This window comes from Nipponia nippon, unplaced genomic scaffold, assembly GCF_047370975.1.
Source record: "Nipponia nippon isolate SJK-2023a ecotype South Korea unplaced genomic scaffold, ASM4737097v1 scaffold_28, whole genome shotgun sequence".
Taxonomy (NCBI): Eukaryota; Metazoa; Chordata; class Aves; order Pelecaniformes; family Threskiornithidae; genus Nipponia; species Nipponia nippon.
This window is the reverse complement of record NW_028262345.1, coordinates 3,545,667-3,559,633: the sequence shown is the minus strand read 5'-3', so window position 1 is coordinate 3,559,633 and position 13,967 is coordinate 3,545,667. Positions and strand designations below refer to the sequence as shown.

Sequence of the window (13,967 nt, the reverse complement as noted above, 5' to 3'; positions counted from 1 at the left end):
CCCATAATTTTCCCAGTGTTCAATGCAAGTATCTCATTCGATAACACAGATTGGTGGACCAACTGCTTCTTCACCCTTGGCATGTATGCATTGGTACAAATACCTCAAATGAAATTAATACTGGATGACTGAGAGAAGGCAGGGGCAGGAATACTGGGGAAAAAGGTGGCATTTTTTAAAGCTACCCGTTGCCCAAACCCCTAATTATTGGACACAGGCAGTTGAAGACACCAACGTTCACCCAGTGCAGCTCACCAGGTGGCGATGGTGAGGAAGCTCCGGACAGGCAGTAGTACCCGGCTGAGCAGGGTCCCGAGGGTGCTGTGAGGCCAGCAGAGCTGCAGTAATAGCCAGATGGACACACTGTGCAGCTGGAGTCCTGCCAGTTGTAGAGCCTGGTGAGGGACATAAGCAGGCTTTCTGTTGGCAAGCGTGCAAGTTCGGCAGGTAGACCACTGACGCCTACACCTCTGGCCAAGTGAAAATAACCACGAAGCTTTTATGATCAATGCAAAGATGTGTCTAATAAGCCTTACTGAGCTGCACTTTGTTACTTAAAGGACTAAGGGAGAAACCAAAAATAAAAGGAACATAAAAATTAGCATCAGCAGAACCAAGAAGCTTACCTGTCTGAGTAAGTGCCCATGGGGCATTGCTGTGGGATACTTGTGCCAGCTGGGCAAAAGTGTCCAGGTGGGCACGGCCCACCAGTGCTCGTGTTTGTGGCTCCGTTAGGGTTTGGGACACTTGCTCCTACATGAGGAAGACAGACCAAAGGTATCCTGAATGATATGGGTTGCTATTCATGGGCAAGTCTGCCCCCCACGCCTTAAGAAACACTTTCACAGCTGGAAAAAGAGAACAGCTGATTGTTACTTGTGACAATAAAGCAAAAAATCTATAGTGGAATGGAATAAGTACCCTAAGTAAGTTCCATAGGGGAACAGAACCATTTGGATGGCTTGCCTTTTTACTTTATTTCACCACAGACATACTGCTCCAAAAGCTGGGATGTTAGGGAGGAAGGAGTCGATAACCACACATTACATAACTATCTCTAAGCCCTTATGAGAATGTGAGATTTACCTACAGCTCACAAAATCCTTCTCTGGCATGTATCACCATCTCTAATGTATAGCCCAGAAAACTGATACCCAGAAGAGAACAGCTTACATGAGTTCCCACTGCCTGCAACCAGGACTAAAAGTTAGTGATCCCAAATGCCCGTCTCCCATGCTAAACCCAGAATCATCTGTTTGTTTAAAGGGCCAGTACGTACAGAAGCTATTTTATCTATACGAGAATATTGGGAGCATCTATGAAGTTCAAAGGCCTGTCATCCACATTGCAAAGCATGGATCTCAATGCTGATCACAGTAGAGTTGACTGCTGTTTCAGAGCAGTCTCTGGGCTTATGTGCTAGTTGGCAAATAGAAAGTTAGAAACAAAAAAGACTTTCTGTTTTTAATGTAAACTCCCCTTTCACTGGTGTGGCAAACAGCACACAAGGCTAGCTGTAAGCATTTCCTTTAAACTGGACTGCATCCAAAGGTATCTAAAGTTTGGACTTGGTCTTGGTAAAACATTCATGACAAGTGCCCTGCAGAGAGCACAGAAATTGGTAAGGACCTGAGGGTCCATACATTCCTTCTCGAGGAAGGGATGAACTGCCAAATCCAAACAGTCAAAAACAGAGAGCTAGGCCTCTATAAAATATGTATTTGTGTGTTTTTCAGCTCCTGCAGTTAGCTCTCATTTCAGACTTTTCTTAATAGAAAAGGTCATAGTAACTTACTTAAAAGTAAAGTAAACGCCAGGATCCTTCTTACATTACCTAGACTCAGGCCCCATGGTTCTATTAAATTTATCAAACACTATTCCTCAGCAGCACGGACATAGCATGCAGCACAGAGAAAATTCTGTGCTACTGAATACTGTGCAGAAGGACTGAATGAAGGTGCCACTACCTTCCTATTTGTCTGTAGTCCTTTGTCCCTAGAAATACAAACCTTTATTTTATAAAAAAAACGAGCTGAAAGCTGCCAGGAAACTTGCTCACACAACAGTCAAATTCCTATGGTAACAACTTGCTTGAGTCTACTTCTTGTAGTTTTTCCTAAGTCCTTCTACTAGCCTCAGAAAGCAGGTATTTGAGTAGAGAAACTTCTAATGCGACTGAGTATAACCTTATCACATAGCTTCATTCCTCAGGACTATCCTGGCACTCTCTGCAATAATAGCCAGGGAGACACTGCATAGAGAATGCAATTCCTAAAGGCCACAGCTTCCTACTTTTTCACTTCTCTTTTTGCCCTCTGAACGCTAAATTCAATACCTGCTGTGCAGAAGAATCCTGGCCAGCAGGGACCACTTGGAGAGGATAATCCCCATTCTCCACAGAACATTCCTGGAAAAAAGAGTATCAGTAAACTGGGAAGAAAAACAGGAGAGCTGCTGTGCTGCATGCGCTGATTGGAAGGCAAAGGGGAAGACTTTGAGAGCACCTATCTCTCAGCATCAGCGCAACTTGAACAAAACCGCATTCCAATTCAGATCATGCTCCTCTGGGAAACCCCAAACTCTTCTGCAGAGCCCCAAAAGAACCCGTGGCTCATTGGGGAACACTACCAGTGGGACAAGGAACCTCCTTTGACTGCGTATCTTTATGTTTGCATTTCCTAGAGGTGAAACACACATCAGTGGATGAGGAAAAGAGATATGCAGAGAGATCACCCTCTTAGACACTGCCCTACATGGACAACCACAGTACTCAGTCATTTCCTCACCTGCAGGGCACTGCCGACACCTCTCAGCCTGGCTGAGTCCGTAGGAGGGGTTGTAAGTCCCAGGGGGACAAGGATAAAAACTGATTCCAGTTTTCTGAGGGCAATAGAAGCCAGGAGGACAGTGATGTCTTAGTCCTTTTGAACAGTGAAACCCAGCAGGACAAGGAAAGCATTTGTCTTGACCTGTGAAGGAAATACAGGAGCTAAAAGGAACCATATAATGAAGGGGAAGAAAAATACCATGTTCACAACTTCCCTCTGCCTGGTTGTGCACTTAAAGAAGCAGAAATCGAAATAAAGTTATTCTCTAAGCCCTCCTGCAATAACAGGCCTTCAAACATGTACCTTCTCCCAGGACCGTCTGATTCAGCAAGCTTCTCAACTCTACTTTACCAGCCCCAGAGTGTCAGTAACCTCCACATCTCACCATTAGATGGCAGGCAGAACAGCAAGGAAATGTGGTTAACTGCTTACTAGCTTTCTGTGCACTGAGTGTCACTGCTACAATCCTAATACATGAGCTGCTGCAGGGGTGTAATATATTCCCCATGTGACACCAGGAAAAAAAAAAGAACAAAAAAATTCCCCCAAAACCCCTTTCTCTGCCCTGCTCCCCCAAACCACTGAATGCTCATAATGGCCAGCAGCTATCAAGACATTCCTGGATACAGACAAAAATACCATCTGTGTTTCCAGCTCCCCCAAGTCACATTGAACTTGCAAAGATCCAGTTCCTGACCTGTTGCATTACTGTATTCTCCACTGGGGCAGGGAAAAGGTGCTGCTGAGCCTGCAGGGCAGAAATGTCCTCGAGGACAGAGATCTCCAGTGATACCATCCTGTGGCTTTGCAGTCTTTGTCCTTCCTGTGCAGTAATAGCCTTAAAGCAGAAAGCATTTGAGTCCTGTCTCCCATTCAAACGCAACTGAATTTTTAAGTAGCTAAAGAAGTTCTGGCTTTGTCTCACCTTGTGCACAAAGTCCTACAGGAGCATCCTGGCCAGACATATTGCAGAAAAACCCAGGGGCACAAGGCAGACACCAACTGGCATCTTGGGCTCCTCTCTGTCCGTTCCAGGTGCCAGCAGGGCATGGCATCTCTTTTGGGTGTGCCGTGCCAGCAGGGCAATAATGTCCTTGTGGGCAAAGATCTCCAAATGGAAGCCCCACCTGAAGCAAGGAAATTAATATGGTTCATGAAAGATTTTGTAGTGCCAAAAGGTCTGAAGCAACGCAAGATATTAGGTACTCACAGGCGAGGAGCTGCTGGAACCTTGAATGCAGTAATATCCTGGCTGGCAATCTCCTTCTGGCTCAGTCAGACCAGCCACGCTGCAGTACATGCCTGCCGGGCAGGGCTTGCAGGAACCTGCCCTCACTACATCTGCGTAAGTTCCCTGCACCAAGAGAGAGAACCAGTGAATGCCCCCTGCCAAGGGACTGGAAGCCTGCTGAAAATTACTACTTGAAAAACAAGTCCACATCTGATTCTTACTGCTGGACATGGGAGAGGCAAGAAACTTCCAGCCAAGCAAAAATGCCCTTTGGGACAATCCTGGGGTGCAGCCAGGCCTGTCTCATTGCAGAACGTACCCTCTGGACAGTCCCTACAAAGAGACTGACCACGGACCTAAAGACGGAACATAGAAAGAACTTGGCAGATGTGGGGTATTACTGTTTACCACGTGAATGAATAAACTTTGCATGTTCTACCAACTCCTAGAAACTCCCTACTACAAAATAAACACCCTTAAGCAAATGAACTGCAGTCCAAATACAACAGATTTGTGGTATCTGAATAGCACCTTGCACCACTAAAGCAGTGGCAGACACAGCCCTAATCTAATACAGCAGTAAGGTACGTGCACATGTTAATTCACCCATGCTAGGCTAAAGCCTCTTCAGGCCACTTCTAAATTTGCACTATGCAAGAAAACTTCAGAAAAACTGCCAGATGAGCTATGGACAACAGTGCTGGACTGATGGATCTGATGTGCTGACCCAAACCTTTTTAGTTCTGCACAGAGTTCTTCTGTTGCATGGTAAAAGCAAAGGAGGTGGTGATTACCCAGCTTAGGAGAAAACCCAAGTTCCCATTTTTTTAAGCCAACCACTTACAAATGCCTCATGAATTTCTATTCACACACTTTACAGTTTCCAAGGTCTCTGATGACCCCACAAGTATCTTACACAGTGTATACTAACATACTTACAGGCTGGAAGCTGCCAAGAGGACATGGCTCTGGCTTGAAAGCTCCTGTTAAGGAATAATGCCCCTCCATCACCACTTGCTGAAGAGCATTGTTGGCACCTCCTGTACAGAAGTAGCCAGGCTTACAGGGTCCTGAGGGAGCTTGGTTATTTATCCCATCACAATACAGGCTGTGTAGGGAAAAACAAAAACCATGGGTAGCAATAGTTCCTTTTGTCACTGGATAGCGCAGTCCCAATACAAAAAAATCCCTGCAGTCTACCTGGAATCTTAAGAGACCTGGTTCCTGTTTGCTTACAGGCCTTGAAAAGGAGTTACAGAGGATATGTATCACTTCTCACACATGCTTTTTAAAGACCAAAACCTCTCAGATTCAGTAGCTTTATCCTGGCAAGAATTCTCCCCTCTACAATCAGGGAGTGGCATCTGCATATAATTCTGAATAAAGATCACACAAACACCCAGATCTTCAGATCTTCTCTGCAGCTTTGGGCTAAAAATATGTAACAAGAAAGGAACTTTGATGGCATTCCCTCCAACTTCTGGACCTAATATGAATTCCAGAGCAGGCTCTTGCTCTGTTTTCCTGCATTCCTCTCCTGGGAAAACAGAGTATGAAAAAGTAAAAAAGAGAGGGACGGTTTTTTGAATTTGGATACTCTCAGAGCTTTGGATTCCACCCCATGGAGATCTACGACCCCATCCCAATTGGCCTCCGCCTTTACAATAAAGCACAAAAATTACAGGTTTCGTGCCACTAAGCCCCAGATGATCTTCCATGCACCATCTGCCACACCAGCATGAAGATATGACCACCTGAAAGTCAAACTGTCCCTTATCAGCCTTAACAAGTTGCACATACTCAATGCACGCTCATGGAGAGGTGAAAGCCACTACAATCCATACCTTTTCCTTCAGAATCTGATGTGTAATTTTGGCATCATTAAAAGAAATGCAACAGGGTGGTGAATTATACTATCTGATAATATAAAAAGAACTACCCAATTAGTATTAATGAGAACATTCAAGCAAGAGCTGCTAGGTCAAGCCATCCTGCGCTACAGACATCATGAGTCTCAACAGAAGCCAGTGAATAGTAAAAGCTGGGGGACAACTCAGACAATTGAAATTCCTTATTGTAAATCTACTGATACAGGTGTGTAGCCATGGAGAATGTGGGTAGCATATTTGCACTAGAGCCCTGGGAACAGAGGGGACTCCTCTGCAAGAGGGTTGCAGTTAAGGATGGGCTGCTGTGGCAACAAATGTGAGGGTTGTACAATCCCTTTGCAAGGGGACAGAACTGAGCCATATTCTCCGAAGATGACACTCACCCAGGTGGGCAGTCCAAGCACTCATGGCGGCTTCTCAACCCGCTCACGTTGCTGTAAGTTCCTGGAGGACAGGGGATAGGTAAGGGAGAGCCGGGTGGGCAGTATGCCCCAGCAGGACACACGTCTCCTGTCACACCATCTGTGGGCAACTGAAATTGGAAAAGGCATCATTCAAAAAAAGGAGTAAACGGGACTAAAGTATTTAAGGCATCACACTAATTTGGGCCCAATGCAGTAAAGAAAAGAAAAACAGAGATATACTCTGTTGCACAAAGAACAGACAATATCTACTTAAGGGAAATGTAGCAAACACAAAAAGAATAAATATGGATGGCCTTTTTACACTGGCAATCCCACTGTGATTCACACCCACTGAAATTTTCACCTGTAGCCTTTTTACGTGGCTACATTTTTAGTTAAGGGGGGTTAGCATTGAAAGGAAAAAATATAATACAGTTACACTCCCTTTGAGGTCGGCCTGAGTGGTCCTCATGCCATAAACTTGGCAGTACAAACTTGTGACTCTTAAAGTCACTGGGTTAATAAAAAACACCGCAGTGCAGCAAAATTAGATAAGGAGAAAAACTTGTTGCATGACTTACTGGAGTCAGGGCCCTGCCCTGGCAGTAGAATCCAGCCTTACAGGGACCACTTGGCCCAGTCTGTCCTGGAGCAGCACAGTAGAAACCATGGCCACACGGGCTGCACTCCAAGGGTCCAGATAGCCCCTTCTTGTTACTGTATGTACCCTCTGGGCAGGGTTCAGGTTTAGTGCTGCCTTTGACACAGTAAAAGCCCTGCAATACAAAGCCAGCTTAATACAGCATTTAAGGCTCTTCTGTTAAATAGACCCCCACATACCAGCTTCTTCTATCAGATAACCAGGAAAGAATGACTCACGGCTGGGCAAGTTTTGGGCTCTGGCATGGCAGGAGAGTCACAGTAGCACCCAGGTGGACACGGTTTGCAAGTGTCTTCACGCTCTACGCTGGAATTATCCCAGAAGAAGCCTGGCATACAGGGGAAGGAGAAAGGGAATCCAGTCCCCAGAGGGCAGTTATAGCCGGGTGGGCAATCCCCAGTCTGGAAAGCAAAATACACAGTCAGGCACGGCTTTGTTGTCTTTTTCTGAGTAGGGAAGAGGAATCTGTTAAGATGCAACACAGAAAGATCCAAGCTTCATCTACAATTTGAATAACCTGGGATTTTTTTACTGCAAGAAAACGAGGTGTAACTGGGATAAGAGTTATCACCTCGCCCTTAAATAAAAGCATGGATTCTTCCATGTTGAAGCGAATCCAGCTGCATTTTTTACTCCTAATAGAGGCTTCTTTTTTTTAACAGCTGTTAATATTTGAAGAGTTCCCTCTTTTCAGAGACAAGACAATTGCAATGAAAGATCCCAAAACTCATTAGAGAGAGCAGCGCCAATTCCTGACATTTGAACTCTCTTTCATAGCCTGTATTGACAGGCAGAAGGCAAAGTAAAGACAGAAAACGTGCATTAAGCTTGCTCCATTAACAGTTGCAGCCTTTGGGAAAAGAAGTCAGGAGAACCTGGGCTATACTTACAGGGTGGGGAATTCCTGGAGGCTCGATCCCATCCCTGTAGCAGTACTTCCCTGTGGGGCACGGTAAGCATTCATCAGCACTGCTCAGACCCCTCTGCTCGCCATAGGTCCCATTGGGGCAAGGCTTAGCATGCAAGCCCTTGAAATGAAATAGAAAAATGGGTCTTTAACATACTAATATGATTGCTGCATCCCACAAGGCAAACATACAGCAGCTGAAGCTATGAAAATTCTTCCCAGTAACTGGGAACAAACACTGAAAAGTGAAACTAGGAATCTGGTGTGAATGCTGAAAAGATGGTATAATGGAATGGGGATCTAATCCTCTGTATTGTATACAGCATTTCAGAAAATGTTATCCCAATATTACGAACAGTTTTATGCAGGGCAAATACTGCTAAGATCTATGAACACCAAAAGAGTACCGAAATCAGTAAAAAAAATTCTTAGGAAAGGCTCCCATAGCAAGACTAATCCCAGTGCAGACTGTAACTGTACAGCCAGCTTGATGAGAGAACAGTGAATCCCAAGGACCAAAGCAGATTCACTTACACTATCTCCCGGGGGACAATAGTATCCTCTTGGGCAGGCATTTGCACTGGCATCTGGAACAACTGCCTGTCCTTCTTGGCACAGGAGACCCGCTGGGCAAATCATGGCAAGGAGCATCACCTCCCGGCTGGTGTGCTCACTAGCACAGTAATGTCCAACAAGACATGGCAAGCAGGAGGCTGAACCTTGGTCCTACAACATGAAAGGCACGTGGTTCTACTTCTAGAGCACAAAAGAATCCTTGCACATTTGGCAAGCTGCGTTGAGGCACAAAACAAAGGAAATGAAGGCAACCAACTCTACAGCAGACCCTATCAGTAAACAGTCCACAAAAACATGGCTACTGATCAAAGACACTGCCCTTGGGAACTGATGACAGGACCCTGCTCTCATAAAACATTTCCTGTTATGCTCAGTAATACTACTGAAAACACAAAGACTTTCCTTAAAAAATTCCACGTAACCTAACCTATGAACAACAAACAGCATGCAATTCAGTGTATTCACCCTGCAGGCAAGAAAGCCTGTGCTTCACAAACAAGAAGCAGGCCCCGTCTGCCTGTGGATTATCCATGCAAAAGGTTCTGGTCCTCAGAACAGTCAATCCAACACCCTTTGCCAGGAGGAGCAGAGAAAACCACAGGCACATTCCCTCATCCTTCTCTGTTACACTGAACTCCAAAGGGCAAACAAGAAATAATCTAGGTCTAATCTCCATTCATCATTTATCTCCTCTCCAATCCTAATAAAGGGTTCCAGTGGTAACCCTTCCAGTGCGGCAGTTATCACTAGAATTATTCATTACAGTTTTGGGGCACATAAATAAGAAACAGGCCTTAGCACCTGCTTGTGAGAATAGTTGTGCCATCACTGTTCCCTTCTGTGGCTCCATCTTGTTGTTTTACCTTCCAAATCCAACTGATAGTTTAACTCCATTGCAATCAAATACTTCCTTTTGAGCAGGAACTCAATACAGGTGTCTGCTCTCTGCCACTCCCCCACGATACTTATAATGAAAAGGGTAAAATATATCATAAACACCCAAAGCATCTACCAACTACACACTGCCAGACACATGACAGATGTACTTAGATTGCTAGTGCAAGCCTCTGGAACGAGAATAACAGCAAAAGCGGTATTGCACACGTGATAGATACTTTTAGCATTGTGCCTGCAACAGATCCAAACCTGATTGCGTAGGAACATTCCCAGTGCCTTCTCTGGACTAGCACTTTCACTCCTTACTTGTAGGGTCAGCACAGGTGGCCAATATTGTTTAAAGCACCGTATACAATCACTGCAAATACTCAGACTCATCATACATGGAGATGAGCTCATTCCAGTGCCTCCTTTGAGGCACTCAAAGCCTCAAGCTTCCCTTGAAGCTCCCCTTTCTGCCAAAACTCAGTCCTTATGCTGAACAGATGCCAGGATAAAATTATTGCTACTTACTGAGAAGTTGCCAGCACCACATGTTCGAGGAGTAACAGTGCCAAGCTCAGGGCAGTAATACCCTCCAGGACAAGGGATGCAGTCTGCAGCCACTTTTGCACCATGTTCCATGCGATAGGTTCCTCTGCAGGAGAAAATGTAACAGAAGGGGGAGTCACAAACGGCAGCAAAGTGACCAAGAAAAGGACAGTGCACCTCTGGTCTGCATTCTTAGTCTTTTGTATAGAGGAAATCTACCACTTCTGGAGCCAAGAAACTGCCTGATTCAGAAAAAACTTGCCTAGATCACTCAGTAACATGCAAGGCAAAAGGAACTTGCGAACATTTCTGGTGCAGAAAGATATTACTTAAAATCAGAAGTGTTCTGAAATGCCACGTAGAAATATTTTCTTTTGTACCTGCATGGGTCAGAGACCCACAACTACCACAGCACATGTAGTGTACTTACACTGGGCATAGAACTGGCTTGGAGGTCCCACTGGGGCAGAAAGCTCCTGCAGGGCAGGCAGCGCAATCTTCCACTCTGCCATTTCCCAGCCTGGTACTGAAAGTTCCTGCAGGGCAGGGGTACTGTGTGCCCCTCCATGTACCTTTCCAAAAAAGAAGGAGAGAACCATCCTAATTCTTAACACAGCCTTGAAGACAGAAGGCAATAAGGCCCCCTGTTCTTCATTGCTATTAAGTATTTCCATGATTTACATGTAAATACATATTTATAGATACATAAAAAAATTACTGCTCACGGTTCTGAGAACAACAGCAACAAAAAAAAATCAGCATTTAGCAAATATTGCAGAATCCTCGCAGGAAGTTTCAAATTTAGAATTGTGCTTGTACCAGACACTTGATTGTGCATTTTAACTTTGCAAATTAAGGGAAAGAAAATAGTGACACCAACATGCTCAGTTCAAACAGTACAGATTTAAAGTACTGACTATATAGAGTGAACAGTTTGCTATCCAACTCCCTTGAAATACTTTGGTGCAAAAAATAACACTCAAAGTCAGCGCGTGACTTTATCAGAGCACGCAAAATTTCCAAAGAGAGAAATAAACTAAATCTCCTTCATTTCTGCAAAAAGCTGCCTACCTTGAGGGCAGTAGTGCCCTGAGCTGCATATTCCAGTAGGGATACGAGTTCCTCCTATACAAAACCAGCCTGCAGGGCACGGAAAGCACTCCTCTTCTGAGGTCAGGCTTGTCCTGTTGCTCCAGGTGCCTGGGGCACACTTGTGCTGCATTGGGTGCTTTGTACCTGGTGGGCAATAGTGACCAACTGGGCATGGAGTCGGAGGCTTCTGTTTCCCCCCCGTTCCTGTAAACACAAACACAAATTCAAGAGAAGCAATGCAGCCTAATCGGTAGCACACTGGCTTCACACAATCCGGTTCCCTCATTCTGTTTTCAGCTCTGCTGGATGACCCTGAGTTAAGTCTTCTCCTCATTTTGCGCCTTTCCTTTATTTAAAATGGGATAACAATAATTACTTCCTCTGTTGATGAGAGGCTCTGTCACAGAACTTGCTACTACAGCAATTATTCTTCAACTCAAGTATCCTGCCTGGTGCCCCTGTCCAAAGTTGGCATAGACATTATAGCGAAGAGGTCACCAATAAGCTAAAAACTTTGAAGACTGTAAAAAACTGGCCACTTTCAGGTCATGAAGTTAAAACAGTACCCATGGGTGGCATACAGAGAAAATTTCAGAGTAAAATTAAAATCAACTGGTCCAGCGGGCACAGCAGTCCCTGCAATAACACTAAAGGGCAACTTTTTCCCATTTACCATCATTGCGATACCTGACTGACCTGCTCTAGTACTTACTGGTGGGCTCTGTGATAATGGGTACCAAAGAACACAGTTCACTTTGTCATAAAGCCACCTACCTCTCACACAGACAAATCCAGCGGGGCATGTTTCACACTGGGACTTATCAAAGAGGTTGAAGTCGTTGCCAACTGTTCCTGGAGGACAGGCGTTGCTGGGAAAATGAGGGCTGGATGACCCCGCTGGGCACACGTACCTAACAAAACACAGCAGGCTAGCTGGGACAAATGTTTTGATGCAAGGGGGAGACAAACTCTGAGCCCCATCAGAATATTAGGATGAATGCTGCAGCTGGGAAAAAGCTGAAGCACTGATGCTGTGGCTGACAGCAAGGTAACTGACAACCAACAATGCAGAAACACGGTAAATGGACTCGTTGTGTCGCACGTTTTTCACCAAAAGTGGGTTATTCAGCCAGGTCGCTTTGTTCATAACCATGGGATGTGTAGCCCAGTTTCATTCTTGTCTATTTTTACCACCTATTCTGTGGCAATAGCAGGCAGCAGTGCCTTCCATCAGAACAGTCTATCCCACGCTGATTTACCAGAAACCGCAATAAAATATTGACATAGCAGAGGATGTCACCTGCACCTCCCTATGCACAAAGCAAAAACAATGGAGGCAAAATATAGGCACGGACATAAATAGAAGCACAGAAAACAACCAAGGCTTACCCTGGTAAGCACTCCGCGTCAGGCTGGGCTAAGCCAGCCTGAGTACAAGCTCTCCCTGCTAGGCAGGCTCTGCAATCCGTGGCTTCATCCTGGCCTTGGAGAGGATTGTATGTACCTGGCTGGCATGGGACTGGATAACTTGCTCCAGCAGGACAGAAATACCCAGCAGGGCACTTCAAACACGATCCAGTTCCTAAAGAAAGAGAAAACATTTAAGGTCCCAAAGGGAGCACGACCTGCTGACAAAACAGAGGGTCCTACAAAATATGATTCCTTTGCTTTCACCTACAGCAAGAAAATATGGTTCATTCATAACAACAATAAAGTTACTGCAAAGCCAGAAGGTGGTGGTATTGGATTAGCTGAATGTTACTGCGGTTGAGTGGCTGATGGAAGCAGTAAAACCATCTGGACTGTGTTCTGAGCCGATAATACAAGAAATGAGATACATTAAAAAATAAACAAAAACCATCAGCCTGAAAACACACTCTGATGCAGGTATATTTAATAATCACAATGCTTAGGCCTCAGCTGTAAGAGAGCCTGGGGTTTCCACGAAAGCTGAGCTCTTCCCATGTTTGCATTCTGAATACAGAGAGAGATGAAGGGGTTTTGCAGACTGGAGATATATTCAGTACAAACACGTGGATACCTGCTTGAACGACAACCAGTTCGAGCTGTGATCATCTCTAAAATCCTGCGTGTTAAACAGAAGATGTTTGCATTGTAACTTAAAGGAACACTAGTAAGATCAATACATAATAAACCAATGATCCCTTACTGGTGTTACCATGTTCAGAAAGTGCATCTCATTACAAAATGTCCCCAAATGTTTAACTTAGTGAAAAGGAAACACAAATTTAGCACAGGAGTAGCTGCTATCCTCCTGAGTCAGGCCTTTCAACAGCACAAAGGAAACAGAGAGCAGTTCAGGGGGAAGGGAAAATACTGGCTGATGATGATGGCTCCCTGGAGTACTTCCAGGTTGAACCCCTGCTGCCTTCCAAATGCTCGTCAAAGGCAAGGCTCAAGCAGGCACTAGTGTGTACGTGCCTCTGCAGGCTGGAATAGAGCCTTACAGCACCCCCAAAATGATCAGGATTTATTAAAATCTAGGCTTCGTCCTCCACAGATTGAAGGTGCAGGTCCAGATTAGGATTCCTCAGGGTGCAAAGCACGTTTAAAGGTCATCTCTCCCTTTGCCTTCCACCCACTTGCTCATTCCAGCCCTCAGAAAAATCTCATTATTTCCTCTTTACATCTACTCCACATGGAACAGATCAACACAAGGTTGAAAAACCTCAGTACAACAAGATTTTAATTTCTCAAGACTATAAAATTCCACAGCTCTGAGCGCAGCAACTGAATCAACACACCTGAGGGGGGCTGCAACCTCATGGAGCTATGGGACCCTTTAAAAATTGCCTTAAGCTGACAAAAGCTTCATGATGTGGGGATCTGCACCCGTAGCAAATCCAGTGGGACTGCCAATTTATATAACCCGAATTCATGTCACTTGGCTGTAGGGACATAAAATTTCCATTTCTTGCCTGACTTTCTGG

The 13,967-nt window shown here is 45.0% G+C and overlaps 1 protein-coding gene across 1 annotated transcript in view; it reads right to left on the bottom strand.

The window, feature by feature from the left end:
* LOC148054988 (uncharacterized) overlaps positions 1–13,967 on the bottom strand; it is a 59,022-nt gene that overhangs the window by 34,039 nt on the left and 11,016 nt on the right. Inside the window, exons 5-16 of the mRNA XM_087763235.1 lie at positions 11,791–11,927; positions 10,996–11,220; positions 10,355–10,496; positions 9,907–10,030; positions 4,281–4,415; positions 4,039–4,182; positions 3,754–3,955; positions 3,526–3,666; positions 2,787–2,969; positions 2,336–2,407; positions 627–753; positions 256–395 (exon numbers count right to left, since the gene is read on the bottom strand). Of these exons, the coding sequence (XP_087619361.1) occupies positions 256–395; positions 627–753; positions 2,336–2,407; positions 2,787–2,969; positions 3,526–3,666; positions 3,754–3,955; positions 4,039–4,182; positions 4,281–4,415; positions 9,907–10,030; positions 10,355–10,496; positions 10,996–11,220; positions 11,791–11,927 (1,772 nt within the window). The remainder of the gene's footprint in view (positions 1–255; positions 396–626; positions 754–2,335; positions 2,408–2,786; positions 2,970–3,525; positions 3,667–3,753; positions 3,956–4,038; positions 4,183–4,280; positions 4,416–9,906; positions 10,031–10,354; positions 10,497–10,995; positions 11,221–11,790; positions 11,928–13,967) is intronic.